The sequence below is a fragment of the Nymphaea colorata genome, chromosome 12 (genome assembly GCF_008831285.2).
Source record: "Nymphaea colorata isolate Beijing-Zhang1983 chromosome 12, ASM883128v2, whole genome shotgun sequence".
In the NCBI taxonomy this organism is placed as follows: domain Eukaryota; kingdom Viridiplantae; phylum Streptophyta; class Magnoliopsida; order Nymphaeales; family Nymphaeaceae; genus Nymphaea; species Nymphaea colorata.
This window is the reverse complement of record NC_045149.1, coordinates 18344014-18361836: the sequence shown is the minus strand read 5'-3', so window position 1 is coordinate 18361836 and position 17823 is coordinate 18344014. Positions and strand designations below refer to the sequence as shown.

The 17823-nt window shown below is 38.0% G+C and overlaps 2 protein-coding genes across 2 annotated transcripts; both read right to left on the bottom strand.

The window, feature by feature from the left end:
• Positions 1 to 8553: 8553 nt before the first annotated feature.
• Positions 8554 to 9822, bottom strand: LOC116266218 (uncharacterized). Its single transcript, XM_031647338.2, has 2 exons — positions 9729 to 9822; positions 8554 to 8979 (listed from the first exon to the last, which is right to left on the bottom strand). Exons 1-2 carry the CDS (start codon positions 9812 to 9814, stop codon positions 8721 to 8723), a joined length of 345 nt encoding a protein of 114 aa, XP_031503198.1. The 5' UTR covers positions 9815 to 9822; the 3' UTR covers positions 8554 to 8720.
• Positions 9823 to 13372: 3550 nt separating this feature from the next.
• Positions 13373 to 15548, bottom strand: LOC116266060 (GDSL esterase/lipase At5g33370-like). The gene is made up of 5 exons (XM_031647136.1): positions 15246 to 15548; positions 15023 to 15150; positions 14596 to 14838; positions 13983 to 14238; positions 13373 to 13766 (listed from the first exon to the last, which is right to left on the bottom strand). The coding sequence occupies exons 1-5, from the start codon at positions 15478 to 15480 to the stop codon at positions 13543 to 13545; spliced, it is 1086 nt and encodes a 361-aa protein (XP_031502996.1). The 5' UTR covers positions 15481 to 15548; the 3' UTR covers positions 13373 to 13542.
• Between the last annotated feature and the right edge of the window lie 2275 nt (positions 15549 to 17823).

Sequence of the window (17823 nt, the reverse complement as noted above, 5' to 3'; positions counted from 1 at the left end):
AGTAATTGACGATTTTAACCACCGTGTCTCTTGTTATGCAAATGGATCGGATATCTGATGTCTCCGATCCAATTTGGATGAAGGCGTCGTCGGGATGGATCGTGGACTTGATTTGAAACCCACCCGGAAATAGCTGCTAGTGAGATCTGGCCAAATGGATCTGGATATGGTTCGAATTATCTTAATATCCTAACCCGGGGTACCATCTTAATTTACATTTCGGATATTATATTGTCCTTCCGATTGGTTTTGGAATATTCGCCTTTGCACTTTTTAAATATTTTTTTGCTAAAACAATTCGATTCGCGTTGACCCGATATTTTTGAATATTTACACGAAATAATTTATTTCTTCGTATTACACAAATTATTTTTTTTAATATAAGAGTATTTTTCCTTTTTTCAGCATTTTTAAGAAATGACTTCTCTACGGTGCTTGCCTTTTACTTGATATTGCAAAGAAGATCCGATTTGTTTAAACTATTAGAAAATTTGCATTTGAAAGGTCTGAAGTTTAGTTAAAACATAAAGGTGCCAAGGGCATCATTCCGTTTCTCTTTAATAGTTCATTATTTGTTTTTGGATTAGTTTGGGAACAAATGCAGCTTTTGGAATATCAGCTAAAAAGTGGGTCGTTATGATATGTTCCTTAATTTTTACTCAAACTGAACCCAGTTACCGTCTCCTTCGCTTGCCATGACGTTTTTAACGCTTAAATATCAGGCACGAGTGGCAATCAACGCCAGTTAAATATACACAAACGTCCTTTAACTTGCAGTTAAAATAAAAATTGGTTGCAATTTACTTTAAGATCGGAGTTGCTTTTTTTACCTCCATATAATTGCAGTTAGAAGTAGTGTTTCACCACGAGAAACAAGGTAAAAAAAAGAATTTTGTATGTTTTTTGAGTAAACTTGAATTTAAATTTAAGTTTATATTGATTCATTTAAATTATTGTAATCACAAGTATGCATTCAAATGATTGAGATTTAAGTCATTTAATTTTTATTTCATCAATAAAGTTAACTTGTAATTACACTTATATTAATCTATTTAAATTGTTTTAATATCAAAAAATATTGCAACAGATGGGATTTAAGCCATGCATTTATACGATTTTAGTCCATTTAATGAGTTTAACTTATAATTATATCGATAAAAAATCATTTAAATCACAAGTTACTAAGATATTTAAGTTCTTCATTTACACAATTATAGTTCATCCAATGAATTTAACTTGTAATTATATTTGATTCATTTATAATTAAATCCATAAATATTAATTTCAATGATTTTAATCAAAAGTATGTATTTATATAAATAAGATTTAAGTCATTCATTTACTAAATTATAATTCATCCAACCAGTTTAATTTACAGTTACAGTTACATCTATAATAATACATTTAAATTATTGTAATCAACACATATTGAAACCAATGGGATTGACATCCTTAGTATTTTCAATTACAATTCATTACTTGGAATAATTAAATGCTAGAGACAATCGGATCATGTTTTGCAAACACCGCCATGGGATGGGGCATCCGATTTTGCGTGTTGAACAAGATCCAAGGGCTTTTCCAAAGCGCCCTTTCGGTGCGACTCGTCCGGCAGTTTGTGAATCATTATTTTCAGAAAAATAAAAAAGGACACCGACTATATGTTAAAAATAAATTTATATACATCCAATCAAAATAATGCAAGATTCTCTGCGGATACGGATGTTATGACTCAGCTGTACCTCTTGCATCTTTGTATCTATTCTATGACCATCTTTTTGCATTTTTAAGAAAATACTCCCGCTTTTCTGCAATAACTTACAGTATTGGGCGGCTTTCTGTAATTTGTCGAAGAAAAAAAATTGGGGGGCTTTGAGCCGCCTCCGGTCTGGGTCAGATTTTCCCTCGTACTTACTATAATTTGATATTGGATCAAATTATGTTTGGTTTGATATTTATGCTTGAGTAAGTCTTTGGTTGATTGTTCTGCTTAGGGTTATTATCGGTGATAAACATTTACACCCGTCAACTAAAGTATCGAGCAATTCAGACCAAAAAAATAACACCCACAAAAGTCAAACTAACAACCGAACTTTCACCAGCTTGTCAATCCGACCAATTATGCATGGGCCGATTACAAGATGAGATTTTGATGGGCTTGAACCTTATTAGTTAATGTTTTTATTGGAATCGTGGAACAATTTCAGATCGGATTCGTCGGGATCTAGATCTCATGCTATTTTCTATGTATAGTTTTCATGCTATTTTCTATGTATAGTCCGTAGATTATGATTAAACATGTGGTCTGGATCTGTAAATCTTGTCGCCTAAAATTTTGGTTCTTGGCATCAATGAAAACGTGAACAAGAGAAAATTTTGTGAATTTTGTTGTGTTTAATGGGGTGCAGACGCCAATGACAGGATTCTTATGCCCCATATGAAAAGCAAGGAAGGAACAAACACGGACGAAAAAAAAGCATGGGCAGCCATGCGGCCAATAGCGTCTGCGAGTGTGAAAGCTAACCGAAGAAAAGTTTTCTTACTGTTCCAAGTCATGAGTGGTGCGTTTGACGCCGTCAACTATTTTCACTCTGGACAAATCTTCTCGGGAGCAAAGCCACATGCTGACATGTGTGGGCAATTGCCCACACTACTTAATAAAAATCTCTTATTTACATATTGGTTAACTTTAAGTTTATATATATTTACGTATAAAATGCTCTTCAAATATATGGTGAGTGCTCCTCAATCAAATATGTGTCAAAATTCACTCTCGATTAGAAAAGCTTGAAAAATAATTTTAGTTTTTATTTTAAGATATTTTATCCCCTTTGAGAAAAAAATTGTGAATTTGTATGACTATAATACGATAAAATGTCTCATATTGATTATCCCTAATAAGTTTAATGTCTACATATATATATAAAGATGGTATCTGTCAAATCGATACCCATATCGACGCAGCTCTAGACTTTGATGGCAGAAAAAGGAAGGAGGCTTCGGCTCTCGCCTGAATGCTGGGTACTCACTGGAAATTGATACTCATATTAGCCAACGTTTTTTAATCTATGTAGAATCATTAGTAGGATTTAACTTTAAATTTAAGTCATGCCACTTGCATGTACCTTCAAATTGAAGGTCCCAACTTTCCAACTCTTGGCATGGAGCTCTTCAACATGAATTTTGCAACTCTTATTCTATGGGTGCCAAGGCTCATTGGAATCGAATAAATTATTCAAAAATTATAGATTCTTGAATTATAAAAAAATCACCTTCATGTTTACGAAATTTTGAAACATGGGTGCGTTTGTACTATTTTGGTTAAATGTTATCGACCCTTTTGAAAAATAATTTATTGGCACATTTATTTTATTATGCCATGTCTCGAAATCCAAATCCATCTATAACTTCGTTCTTGGATTTGGATTTAGATTCGGATGTACTGCCCAGATCCAAACTTGAATCCAAAGCCTGTTCTTGCTGCTGCCTCGTCATTGTTCTCATCCCAAAGTTGCAGGGCTAAATTGGTAATTTCATTATTATATTCAATGTGACCATTCAAAAAGTGAGAGCTATATATAAAAAAGGGGAGGGAATCAAAGGACATTGTGGTTTCATCTAAAAGTGTGTCACCACTACCATGTCAATTTCAAAAAGTAGGCTTAAATTTTCCATTTTAGATTGACACATCCCCTTTATCAATTTCATTGACTACAACCGAAGCAGCCATGCTTTCATTTTCACGAGAAATTTACATTATAGAATCAACAAAGATTTTGCTTATTTTCACATAATAGCGTTCTCTGAGAGGCCAGGCCGACGTTTGGTAGGAAAAACACTCGGAAAGTGTCCATGAACCTACCCTAATATTTGAGGCAGAACACTCCCTGAGTTTCTTTGCCGCCAAACGACCCATTAAGATATCACTCAAACACCACCTAAATGTTTTAAAATTTTTATTGTAGCGAAACATCCAAACGAAACATATCAAAAATGTATGTTTGAATAATTCAATAGTATGGGTCCACATCTCGAAGTCTTCCACCAGAGGCGAGAGGACGCCATGTGTCGCACGTCGAACCTCCATTTTGGGTCTAAACTCTAAACCATGAAACTCTGATATAATTCAATCCATTGCCGGACCTTTTTCCTCATTGGTGCTACATGCCAAGCAGGCCACCCAAAAACCTAGACCAGGCGACTCTTTTCCAGCTTTGACCAGCCTCTTAGTCCTATTGGACAACTTAATGGTGCCAAATTGACAGGCAAGCTGGTGGGTCACTCTAGGTCCCGGCCTCGTGGGCAGTGGCGGAGGCAAATGTGGGCTGGTATGTGTAATTGCCGGCTTCTTACTTTATTTCATATTGATGGTTTCCTAAACTTTTACTAATTCGCATTGGAATGCCCCTTAAACTTTCAAGTCAAACCATTAGTGCTCCTTAACCAGAAATTTTTGGCTCCGCCACTGCTAGTGGATCTAATGAAATCCGTATAATTTTAGCCAAAGCATATCCTAACACTGTTTATAACCAACGAGCAACAACTTGGCCCGGTCAAACAACCCGGCCCGGTCAAAGCAGCTGGTAGAACGGGCCACACCTGCCCCATCATGCACTACATCTGCAACCTAGCACCACCCCTTCGTGCGCACAACCATTGCCCATTAAAAAAGTGTTAAGACACGACAATCAAGCCCCCATAAAAATTAATTTGAAAAAGGAAAACTTAAAAAATTGAATCTTGTAAAAAAAAAGTTTATAATTATATATATAAACTTATGAATATTTTGATGACAATCATACACCAAATTGGTCGTTTTTGGAGTTTAACAAGTTTTTATAGTAAAAAAGAAAAAAAAACGGCTCTTATGACATCAAATTATTAATGGTAAAAAATTCAATGTTTTTCTTAAAAACAATTTAACTAAGACACATTTTAGGTTGAATTAGTATTTATAATCATATTAGGATATTTGCATGTTGTTTAAAATATTTTTTTAAAAAATTTTAATATGTCTAGTTTTTGTCTTGACCTAACTAGTCTAAGATATATATATTAAAATAATAATTTACTTATGTTGCATTTTTTTAAGGAGCAAAGATGGAACATGTTTTGCTCCGCTACAACTAACTTCCTTAAATAATTACAACGTGACGTGAAATGGTGGTTATATTAAAAAGAAAAAAGGGAACACAGTCAAGTGTCGCATAGGACCAAGATACAATACCCATCGAGATTTTTTAAGAATTGTTAAATAGTTGAAGTGAAAATAGTGTTTTTGAGGTTTTTTATAAAAAAAAAAACAAATCAACCTGAATCGTTGAATTAAATAGGCAGGAAAATGAACATAAATAAAAGGAAACCGAAACATAAATATCGCCAAAACTTAAGCGTGTTTCTGTAAAAAGTGACAATAAAATTTGAAGTAATGTTTAATTGAAAATAAACGCTTCACGTGATCGTGACGTATTTAATAGGACAAGGTTTGTATTTTTGTGTCCATGTGTGTGTGGAGAGCGGTGATGCAATTAAACAGCTTGGATTGGGATCTGATCCAATATCTACAAAACGTAACTTCTTTGGGTTCCTAGGAGGGGTGAACATGAGCATGAGCAGAGTCGAGTCCAAGTTCAGCTAGCTCGAGCTTAGCTCGACTAATGAAACCTCGAGTTCAAGCTCGAGAATAGTTTGACAGAAGCAGATCGAGCTCGATTTGGTAGTTACATGAGCTCGAGCTTGACTCGATTAAAGCTCGACAAACTCGTTTGAACATATGGACTATTACTTTGTCATAAATCGAGGTCAACTCGATTATGGCTCCACAAACTTGAATAAACTTTTCTAAAAACTTACATAATTAATTAACGTCAACATACTGGATTTTTTTAATTAAAAAAAAAGAGTTGGATATTTAGAAAATCACTACATATCATTTTCGAGCCAAGTTGAGCTTTAACATTTCTAGTTCAGTGAACTCGAACTCAACTCGATTATTTCAACGAGTCAATTCATGAACTCGAGCTCAATTCGTTAAGCAAATGATTCGGCTCGAACTCGTTGTCGAGCTCGAGTAGCTCGACTCTTTGTTCACCCCTAGTTTCTAGTAATGAGATCTGGATCTTAGGATCAATGTAACATAAGATTTGACGTATACATGCAGTGGGGTCAGATCTTTATCAAATATCAATCGGATGCCCAAAAATTGATAGGAATATGACAATGATAAAAACTTAATTAATAAGGTCGGATACGAGATGAAAAAAAAAAACCTTCTTTTTTCTGAAAAGACAAAAAAAAATCACTTTTTTTTTTCACAGTGTTAATAATTTTCACTACCCATATCCAATTTCTTGTCAAAAAGAAAAAAGACTCTCAAAGTATTTAAGATGGCGATGGTTGAAGGATATTCCAATATCGTGGGACTACCACCGCCATTGAATAGCCGGTCAAATTCAGACTCCGGCTGTTCTTTTCAACGATTAATCTTAGTAGCCAGATTGGACTTTCTTGGGAAGAACTTAGAGGTGCCAATGGATCAATAGATATTGTATACTTTTTTATTGCCTATAGAAGAATATTATGTTTGTATACTTTTTTCATTGTCCTATTGGTATACATTTTTATTGCATAAAGAAGTGTACAAACAAAATCCAAATCTATCTGATTTTTACATTTATATCCGAATGCGAATTTTAAACCGGATTTTACTGATTTTCAAGATGTAAGAGCATTGCATATAAAATATTTGCACAAAAATAAATTCAAACCGAATCCACATCCAAATCCGATTGGATATTTACTTCTTTGCATTGAAAACATATCGAATTAAGATTGGAGGAGAGAGGGTCAGATCTTAAATCCACATTTCTCAAATTCGTAGATCTTAAATCCCATGCTATTGAACATCCCATTAAAGTCTTTATTTTCGGATGTTTTCAATCTTCCAATGAGTAATATGATTAAGCAGATTTTGTGATCTGTTTAACTTGCAATTGCTCCAAGGATTTTTTTGCTTTTTGATGATTTTTCATCTCATCCCTGCCAAAGGATCTCATTAGATCCTCCTTTTGAAGAACTTGGACTGTCAGATGAGCCCTAGACAAGCAGGAGCCTTGGTCCTTATAAACCTCAAGCTCACCTCACACTACATTTATTGAGATTAAATGTTCTCCCATGCATGCATCCATCAATCTTTGGGAAACCTAATCCACATTCACTGAAAGATCATATTTTCTGCCAAAACTCAATGCACCCTTCGAAGTTCATGATCTTTGTGGACCACCAAAATTCAACATACATGAACTAATGATCCATCACTTTCCTGACCACTGTTTGCTTTGGAAAAGTGAGAGGAAAAACCCATGAAAAGAAAAAGGTGCTTGATCAAGAAGAATATTGTGTTTTTAGAACATATATTATTGGAACACTATGTTCATGTTTCAAATTATATAGTAGAATCATGCATGTTGTTCTTATGTCCAGCAATTAAACGTTAAACACAATCACACTGTGTTCCTTGCAACAATTATATATTGTTTGTAGAATATATAGTTTTAAGAACACATATTTCAAGAATGCAATGTTCTTCTCATCAAATGTCCTTTTAAAGTATATAAATGGGATTTTCAAATTACCAAAAGTCATTAACAGTCATCGAAGACATGGTCCAATCAGCTTTGGAATATGGTCAGATTCAATTGGATCTATGATTCAAGTTCGATATGGCGGGTCATGAATTGCGCATCAAACTCTACTTTTACCTATTATTATAATAAATGAGGTCCCAATTGTAGATAAACGTTTGTCCATATAGCACATAGTTCTTGCAATTTAATAATAAGAGACATACCTACTTTATTGATTCACACTCAAATTCAAACATATGACTAATTATATTAATTTTTTATTTGATCAGGAGGAGTATCTCATTGCCCGAGAAGCCCCTACACCTGATGTGGAGCCCCAAATGTACGTCAGTTAGTATAATAGTTTCATCCTATTGGCAAAAGTGGATTGACGCTCATGGCACTCAGTGACTAGCTACCTACGAGCGGGGGCAGCCGCCTAGGCCATGGCCCCACCCCAGCTAATTGAAAAAAAAAACATTAAAAAATTGAAATTTTTTAGTAGCACAATGTATTTTTTAGATTCGAGTTTAGTTTAGCCCTACCCGGATAAGTTTGTTGGACCATTTGGCCCGCCCTTGAAAAAAATCTCGTTCTGCTCCTACCTACGAGCTACCAGCCCAAATTGTTGTGTTGAAAAGACTCTTTATCTCTGACTTTCTTAAGTTTGCCATAAAATGGTTTGTGTTATCCATTTGGATGCCACTAGACATGGATGCAAAATCCTAAAATAGATTTGGAACCAATTTGTAGTTAATTCTAGTTTACTTTTTAAAACAAATATATTTTTATGTTTCAGTCCATATTAAAAATATGAAACTATAATTCGGCTCTTGCAGTAAAAAATTTCTTCCTCTGCCCCCCTGAGTATAACTCAAGTGTATGAGCCAGGTTGCCGTCTGATCTCCAGCATCATTAGAACCAGATATACAAAAATTCATTATTGTACATATCATCTTCCATAACAAGATCAGCTTAACAGCTTCTTCTACATATACATATACCATGATCCTTATTTAGTTTGGTAAGTCAAGAGAGAACACTGCAAAGTACTCTTTATGAGGCTGCATATACCACACACCATGTGAACACGCTCTAGTAGCTGTAGTCTTTATCTTCCATGGTCTCAGTGCTTCGAACCCAGACTTTGGAAACAGAAGGGTCATGCCTGATGGTCACATTTCCTGAACCGCCTTTGACCGCCAGGGCACCCGGCGGCACGAACATGCCACTCACTGGGTGCGGAACCCAACAGTCATGCGACTCTACTGGGATGATGTGGGTCACATCCCCGCCCCCATCCTTGTCGGTCCCATGGGAATTGGTGCACCGATCCCTCTTGGCAGCCGCCACCCTGCATTTTCCACTTCTTTGATGCTTAATTTAATTTTGAGATTAGAGAGTTGTATAACTTTCAAATTTAATGAAGAAATGCCTACAAAGTAGGTCTGGTACTCTGAGGGATAGAGGGAAAGGTGAGGGCTTCGACTGTCACCTAGGTATTACCAGAACTTGATTTCTCCTAATTTAACTCAACAAGCTCAATTTAAGTTCTAAGTCGACTTGCTCAATAAACGACCAGTGCTTGACGAAGCTTAGGGGCCGAGCAACATGTGGGCTTGTGTAGGCAGTTGGCTGCACAGTCCTCAAAGATCTATTTATTTACATATTTTAGTTTACTTACTTTATATATAGGTGCATTTCAACCATTTACTTATCTATGTATGATTTGGGGTGAGCAAAAGGTTATCAACTGCCCAGATGAGGCTCGAAAGCCTCCCATTCTCCCCTGCATCCGGGGTCTTGGACTGTATTGGCTCTTGGGTAGGTAGCGACCAGGAATCAGAACGGAGACGTGTCATCTACGCGACCTCCTCCCCGACCAGCTATGCTAACCTCAATCATTTTACTATGTATTTAAGAGGTCTAAAGTTGTTCTAAACTAGTGCCTCAGCCACAATTTCGGGGCTCTGCTACCGGAAAAGTTTATACTGCTACGTTTGAGCCAAGCTACCTCGAATTACTTAGATTAAAGAGAGAGATCAGAGAGCTAATTAACAACTTATAGTTAACAGCAGCCATGGAAGGAGAGGAAGGGCTTACCATACACGTCCCAGAGTGGCGGGGGAGTTGATGGGAGGAATAAGACTGCTTGCTCCCTTGATCCTCGCCCCTATCATCTGCCTCATGCAATGCCCTATCAAATAATGTACATGCAAGGGAAGAGGGGTTTTATAAGCATCATGAAAAGATTAATGCTTTTCACTTTTGGAAAAATATGCTTATACCTTTTCTATCAGCTTTATTGTTGATGAGAAATATATATATATATATATATATTATGCACTAACGTGAAGAGTGCTGCTGCCAAAGCACTAAGGTTTACCCTAAAAACGATGTGTGAACTTAATTTCAACATCAAACTCTCTAAAAAGTTAGCCAAAAAAAGTTGAAGTGGTTAGTAGGAATACTCCACATTATTCCTGCTTGGCTATTATCTAGAAAAGTGAGATAATACTGGATATTGCACAAAAATATTGTGGACGCCCATGCGAATGTTCTCTCCCCCTGTCGCACGTTAAATGGTGTACTTCTAAATGCACTGGCCACCGCTCTTTGTTCTTGATATCTCGAAGAGATTACATATACCATTCTCAATCTTTTCTCCCTTTCTTGTAACTTTATTTTATTCCATGTTTGAAACTTTCCAACATGGTAAATCATCTTACTTCCCTGCTTTTTCTTGATATTACTAGAGATGAGATTACATATACCATGCCAATCTTCTCTTTGTAACTTTATTTTATTCCATGTTTGGGAACTTCACACATAATAAACAATTTTACTTCCCTGCTTCTTTCTTTTTCTGTCTGTGGTGGAAGAGAGGCCATTTGTCGCGGTGCTTTTAGTGACAGTTTATGGTGCAACGACGATTTATGGTGCTTTTAGCAATGTTTTATACTGTTTGGTTTATAAGTAGATTTTATTCTAGTAAATGTTGAATATTGCGGGATGGTTAAAAATTAAAAACCCGTAGTTGAAGACATCATAAACTATTGCTAAAAGCACTTTAAATCCATTGTTGCATTATAAACTACTGACTCCCACAGTGGTTATTGTTCTAGCAACATTTTTCTATTTTTAACCATCTGACATTTGGTATGCATATAAGTAGATGTTGGATTCATTAACATATAATGATCTTACCCATTGATTTAGTTCACATGAAAAGTTGAGAGAAAAAATGTCATTTATTTAGCATTTACATTTTGTTCACATTTCTTCTTTTTCAATGAATAAAATCAATGATCAAGATCATTTTAGTTGAAAACTTTTTCTTGTTGCTTTTAATTAAGATTGGAGGAACCTTGCCTCAATGGGCATAATGTAGCTGGTCGACCTAAGGGCCTATGAAAAAACAAGTCTCTAGTTTGATTTTATTGGGTGCTATATTTTTGTGTTTTAATTGGTGGGGCATCGAATCTAAGTTGAAGGGTACACCACAGTCATTGTTGACGCCGATGCAGTCCAAGGCCCCAGAGGCAAGGCTGAAGGGGGAATAGGGCGGCCTTTGCACTTCTTTTTAAAGCAATAGGTTGTTAACCTCCTTATCACCCAAAAAGTTACGCGCCCAACTCAGCGGGCTTCAATATCTTTTGTTCGATGTGTTTTCAGTGACGATTTCACCGTCTGGAACTAAATGATAGCAACAGTGACCGCATAGGATTTTGAACTTGCATGGTGCTGCTCAACCATATACAGAACAAAGCGATGTCTTTGTCAACAAAGAGCCTAAAAATTAAAAGGAAGGCATATTCCATACCGAGGAGCAAACTAAATGATATGATGCTCAAACGAATATTTATAATATGGGTCACAACCATTACTTGCATCCCCCACAATGCCTAGAAATCAGGAAACAAAGAGAACAAATTCCATGGTTATGGGCTGCTTGGCGAATATTGTCACCGGTCTCTTACTATATACTTGTATCTGCTGTTCTTTTTTTTTTTTATTCGCGGACCCAAGAATCCATGCTGATGAACAACAGTTTCACATGTTATTACTAAGCAAGTATGTGTGCCACACCTCAAAATAGAGAATAAATTCCCTCTTATTTAGATATGGGTGTTGATCCTTTGCCTTCCTCTTGTTCTCAAAGTCTGCATCAGAGCTCAGCAGTTGCACCAAATCCTATTAAACCCTTGTAATTCATCATTTTCTTGATTTTTTGTTTCTGTTTTTTAGTTTTTTTAATTATATTTGTTGCGGTTACATGCATCCGTTTTCGACATTCGAATTCAGAAACGTATCCGACGCCTCTCGAGTTGGCCCAATTTTGTGAATTTTTCTTTTTACGAGAACGATTCAGGTTCAGTAAGGTTGCTAGCAACGTTGCAACTTCTTGTCCCGAAATTCTTCTCCGTGGTTATCAAGCCGTGGACGTTTATCCAGATTCCAGACTGTTGTAGTGCACATGACACAGGTACAAATTTTTTTACTGTGGATTCATGTCTTGCCATCAAACGCCACCTAACTGATTTTCTTTTAATGGCGTTAGTGATGGCCGTTTTCCATTGGGTCCGCCATTGACAAACTTCGCACTTTTCTTGCGACATCATCAACTGGATTTCATGGATCCCCTGCTGGTTGGCACAACTTCTGTGACGCTGCTTGTGGGCAGGAAGCAGGATCGACTTTGTTAAGGAGACGCGTCAAGTATCGGTGTGTTTTGAAAAGCCTCCGCCGCCGGTGGCCGGAACCGAGGATTTGCCTTTTTCATGAGGCTTGTATGGGTGTTTCCTCGTTCAGTGCAAGAACGAGAGCGACGTCATGTGAACTGATAGAAACATGACATAGCTTCGAGTACCATGCCGACGTGTTCCAGCAGTGACCCTTCACAGGTGGGCCATCGGAATTCAGATTCCCCAGCAATGGCCCTTCACAGGCGGCGAGGAGATTGCAGAGGTGGGGCATGTTTCAGCTGTATTAGAAGCTACTAGCATTTCATCTGTCAATGCATCTAATGCCGATGTGGAAAAGAAGCGTCGCCCATTACCACTGTAAGATCATGGAGGCAATTTAGAACTTGTTAGGATTGTGAACAAATGAGTTGGAGGGGAGAAGTGGGGATTTTTCATGGACCCATCTGGTTGTAACTGTCTCCATGGTTTCTGCACTGTCAACCTTTTCACCTCATGACTGCTTTGCTCGCCATATTGCTTGGCATTCATGGATGCTTTGCAGAACATGGCCATGATGCATGTCATTTGTGGATGATTGTTCTCACCAGTTTTTCAGTTTTGCACCTTTTGCCACTTTGTGGGCACTTAATGTCTGTTCTTAAAAACTCTCACTGAGGGAAAATTCTGGTGGTAATCAGGAATTAAGCTTTTCATTGGAGGAAACTGGAGAAATGATGGGCCACTTTACATTGACAGCAAAGTGATTGGTTATTGATTGGACCTCAAACTTCTGTTGTTATCTCACCGTTTAGCAGTGTTGATTCCAGGATTCATTTTCAAGTTACGTCTTTAGTTTTATTGTGAAACGAGCCAGCATAAATTCAACCTCTGCAGTTCTCTGTTCATAAATGAAAATGAAAAATAACAAACTCAAAATTCAAAGTCTGGTCCATAATTCTCAGGAGTTCAACATGATGGCGATAAAAACTTGGTAATCCTTATTTCTTACTTCATTAATGCATAAAATTGCACTGACACACATTATTACTCATTAGTTCCTTAATAGTGCTCAGGAAATACACTGCAACTCAACTCCATCTAACCCTAATTCACGTGAGACACCAGCACACAGACAAGAAAGATCAGCCAAGCAACACAAAATGGCATCACCAACTTCACTATTTGGGAGATGGTCCTAACATATCAGAGGGCTCCCAGCCATGGAGGTCCCCTCAGTCCAGTTGCAGAAGTGTGCTCAAGTTCATGGGGTACATGTACTTGGTGGAGCCTGTCATGAACTGGCTGACAATGATCCTGCATGCTTTCTCTGTCGGATGGAAAGCGTCCCAGAAGGCGTACAGGTCCCTGTTTGGGCACAGGTTGGACATTGGAGTGCATAGCCCTACCCCATTGTAGGCCCCCTGTCCACAGCATGCCACCTTTGAGGTCACAAACCCTGCAAATAAAGTGTTATGATATATTTTTATAATTTAAGATAAAAAAGTAAATTTTAATAGCTGTACTTAAGGAAAAAGTTAAAAAGGTCTTTCTGTATTAGTGTCTGAATTAGCCTCTGGTCACCAGCATGATTTTATAGCCAGAATTGATTCCAGGTCAATTAAGAAAAGATCTGATCTCTGGCGTTAATGGAGACAATAATTAAGGTACTAACCGTAGGCTCTGGGGTTGGAGACGAAGTCCATGTGCATGTCGAAGGCATTGGCAGCGATGAAAACATCCGAGCCAAGTTGTTGGTTGAGTTGCCTGAGCAACAGCACCAGCTGGGGATTGTACATGCTTGCAGCTCGCTGCAGCTCCACATCACAGCTTCCGTCCCTGCTTCTTCTTGTTGCCAGCTCTCCAGGCACACACCCCATGGGCCCTGTGCCTGTTACCAGCACCCTCCTTGCCCCAAGCTCATACAGTCTCTGCATTCACGCATACAACCAATACTTAGCACTTTCACTATAAAGTCACGCTATTGTGTGGCTGGCCAGTACAACATCCCTGTCCAGTGTGTTTGTGTACAGGTCATGTATTCGAAGCCCACTGTGAACATGTAGCTTCTGTCCTTAGTTCAAGCTTAGTTCAATTATCATGGCCTAGACGAGCCAAGTCCAAGGCAAGGTCTAGCTGTAACCGCCCAGCCCGGTCAAGCTGTGTTCCGTTCTGTTTGTTTACCAATCCTGCCGATGAATCAAGGCAGTCTTTGTAGAACAGTTTTAGGTGATTAAAGGTGTAAATCAAGAAAAGGAAGAGAAGATGATCAAGGAGAGCTTGGTTACCACTAGGACTTTTCTGTACTCAAAAATAAGATAGCGAACATAGTCCGGAAGAGCAAATTGGCGTGACCTTGCAGAGTAGGGCACCAAATAGTAGTTGTTGACAAAATCATTCCCACCAAGTGTGATGAGTACAAGCGCTTGATTCACCAGCCTTCTTGCTTGATATGGCCCTATCAAGGCGGTTAGTCTTCGTTGGTACTGTTCAAAGTACTCCAATTGCTTGCAGATTCTTATGATATTAAGCTGCATCAAATTTCAAGCTTCACTTAGTCACAGGTTATGTCCTACTTACAAAATGAAATAGCTAAAACTGTTCAATTGCAAGTTCTGTCAAGTTAAGGAATAGCAGTAAGCTTTGATTAGTTTCAGTATATGATCACACTTCTATGATGCCAATAATTCATCGAAAATTTCCATCAATCCTTACGAATTGTATCCCAGTGTCATTGAGGATGCCGACTCCGGCCGAAGCAAAGTTGGCACCTCCAAGTAGCCTCTCGCCATGAAGAAAAGGGTGCAGGTATGGTAATGGTGATTCTACACCCATCTTCTCACCTATTAAACACCCCATGAATGTTGTCAGCATATGTTTGAATGAGATAACAGAGTGTACTAATGGAAGATGCACAGTTGAAGAAATTGATGGATACTTATAATGTCAGGAATGGTAAGGCCATTTGAGAAACGGCCTGTTGGCCTGTGGGTTGGGTAGTCGATGCCATAAGGTGGTGAATCAGCCCTGGCTGAAGTGACCAAGAAGTTGTTGTTGCCATTGTCGACCAGTGAATCGCCGAAGACGAAGAATGCACGAGCTTCCGATGGCACGAGCAGGTTAGTTAGAGCCAAACAGAGTACAGGAACAAGAAGAGATAGAATAGGAGCCATGGTAATAGCTAAGCTCTCTCTCTCTCTCTCTCTCTCTCTCTCTCTCTCTCTCTCTGTGTGTGTGTCCAACTTAGTAGCCCCAACTTAAGAATGGAGCCAACAGAGGGGTCATTTATACATGAAGAATTACACCAGACTGGAGCCAACAACGGGATCAATGCATCAAGAACTACCATCTGGGACCAAGTTTGCGAGGCACCAAATCTTGAGTGCAAACTTTAACCTTCCTTTTGAAGTGTGACCGTCAAGTTTTTGTAAACATTAACTCTTTCTCCTCATTGGAACAAGGTAGGGACCATCAGAAGAAATGGTGGCAGAGGGGCAGGTAACGCTTTTGTTGGTGCAGTAACTCTTGTTTCTAATTTTTGCTTGCTCCCTATCTCACCCATAGCAGATGATACAGAGCACTTTATGTCAACTTTTGGTTCCTGGCCTTGAGAAGTTAATCTTCCATATTGGTCCTAATCATTCATCATCATATGCTGCAGGTGCAGCAGAAGAAACTGTTACTGTAGCAGAAGCAAGTTGGTGAGAGAGTACCGGTAGTGACGGTGCGTGGCACGCTTTAACTAGCTGCAATGATGTTGGTGATGGTAGCAATTCAACTTTCTCTTGCCACAGTTTTGTTTTGTTTCTTGTTTCTTGTTTTTTTGTTTTGTTTTTTTTTTTTTTATACTTCCCTGAATATCTACTGTTCATTGACTGATCATAAGAGCAACAGAAGTAGGTACTTGTATTGACATTTATTACACATTGGGCGATGCCGTAATTGACAGTATTCGTGGAGAGCAAAATGGAATTCCTCGAGTGTGTTCTCTTGAGATTCCTTTTATTCAAGTATTCATGCAAAATGAGATTTTGAACTAAAGCAAATGAGAGGTCGGGTCTTATTTAAAAACCAACGAAGAGATGCCACTGACTTTTAAACGGTATGAAGGAAGATTGGTGCTATGATAATAAAGATGGCATCGACGTCATCTTAACGCGACTTTTAATGACAGTCAAATTCAGGCAACAGCATGACATTAATATCATTGTTTGAGCAATTGAAAGGTGACCTTCCCGGTGGAGAATAATTGTGTGAATCGGTACCATAATGACATATCAGCAACCATTCAGAAGATATTTTACTTGTATCATGTACTGTTTCATGTATGTACGAACCTGATTTCCATACAATTCTTGCTTTTCAGGTTGTCTTTCTCTTTGTTGAATGCTCATTCTTGAACATTAATTAAGAAGATATGAACACAGTTTTCTTAAGATCATATTTAAAAGAAATATATACTTTATATAGTATAAGAGAGGGAGAAAGAGAGCTTCATGATACTTTTCCCTTGAAGAGAAGGCTTTCCATAAAAATATTACATTAATTAAACATACAGATATGTTTTCGCACGGGATCTACAGGGGTTTTTTCTATGTTAACAGGTATTTCATTTCCAATTATAAGATTCACTTTTGGACGGTCGGCCAACCAAAGTTCCCCCACCTGGCTTACAAATTGGAGTTAAAAGAGTTTTAAGGTAAAGGAAGTTGAGAGTTCATAAGTCACACATCACAAGAATCAAACTGACGACTAGACTCTCGCCAACCCGTCAGCCTGATCAGCTATGCTACACTCCTTGAGGCATATCAATCGATATCTTTCACACTATGATTGCAATACTATATAGTCTATTTTGGAATTTGGTTTTCTCATTTTTTATGTTTCTTCTTAAGTTATTTTCAGGAAAGGATTAAACACGTTCGAATCAGTACTTGGTTTCTGCATGCGAGAAAACTTGGTACAAGGGGGAACTCCTTGGAAGCCTTCTTCCCCAATTCCTTCCCATTTATGAGGGAGTCAGCAGAGATAGGTGAAAGCCTTCCCCATGTGAGTAACATAAATTCTGTGGGGTAGAAATTTAAAGTGAGCAAATGAATCCAACCTTCCTCCACCCGAAGAACATAAAGCCCGTTCACTATATGAAGTATTTTGAGAATGGCTTCTATCAAGCACCATGCAACAAACCTCCCTAAACTAGCAAAATAGCACCGTCTAAATTTGAGGCCCTTTACCTCAAGCAACTGGAGCCAGCTGCCATGTCTTCCATAACAAATCACCACATACTGCAACATACTTTCCCGGCCATTACATGAAGGCAAGTAATTAAAATTTCAGCCTACCAACATTAAGTTTCAGTTCATATAAGGAAGCAAAGTTTCAAACTTTTCACCTTACCTTAAATTCCTCCCAACAAAGAAGACCAACTGCTCACCTGCCAAAATGGTTGCTCTGCAGTTTACTGTAGTGAAAATCCTTAGCTTAATCCTCTAAATTGGAATATGCTTATGAGAGTG

Excerpts from the sequence above, each read along its gene's own strand:
- LOC116266060 (XM_031647136.1), bottom strand. The coding sequence starts at position 15,480 with ATGGCTCCTATTCTATCTCTTCTTGTTCCTGTACTCTGTTTGGCTCTA. Across the intron at positions 15,151-15,245 it reads TACCATTCCTGACATTATAA|GTGAGAAGATGGGTGTAGAA; the intron begins GTATCCATCAAT and ends GGTGTTTAATAG. Across the intron at positions 14,239-14,595 it reads AGTACAGAAAAGTCCTAGTG|AGACTGTATGAGCTTGGGGC; the intron begins GTAACCAAGCTC and ends GCGTGAATGCAG.
- LOC116266218 (XM_031647338.2), bottom strand. The coding sequence starts at position 9,814 with ATGAGGCAGATGATAGGGGCGAGGATCAAGGGAGCAAGCAGTCTTATT. Across the intron at positions 8,980-9,728 it reads GCCACTCTGGGACGTGTATG|GGTGGCGGCTGCCAAGAGGG; the intron begins GTAAGCCCTTCC and ends TGGAAAATGCAG.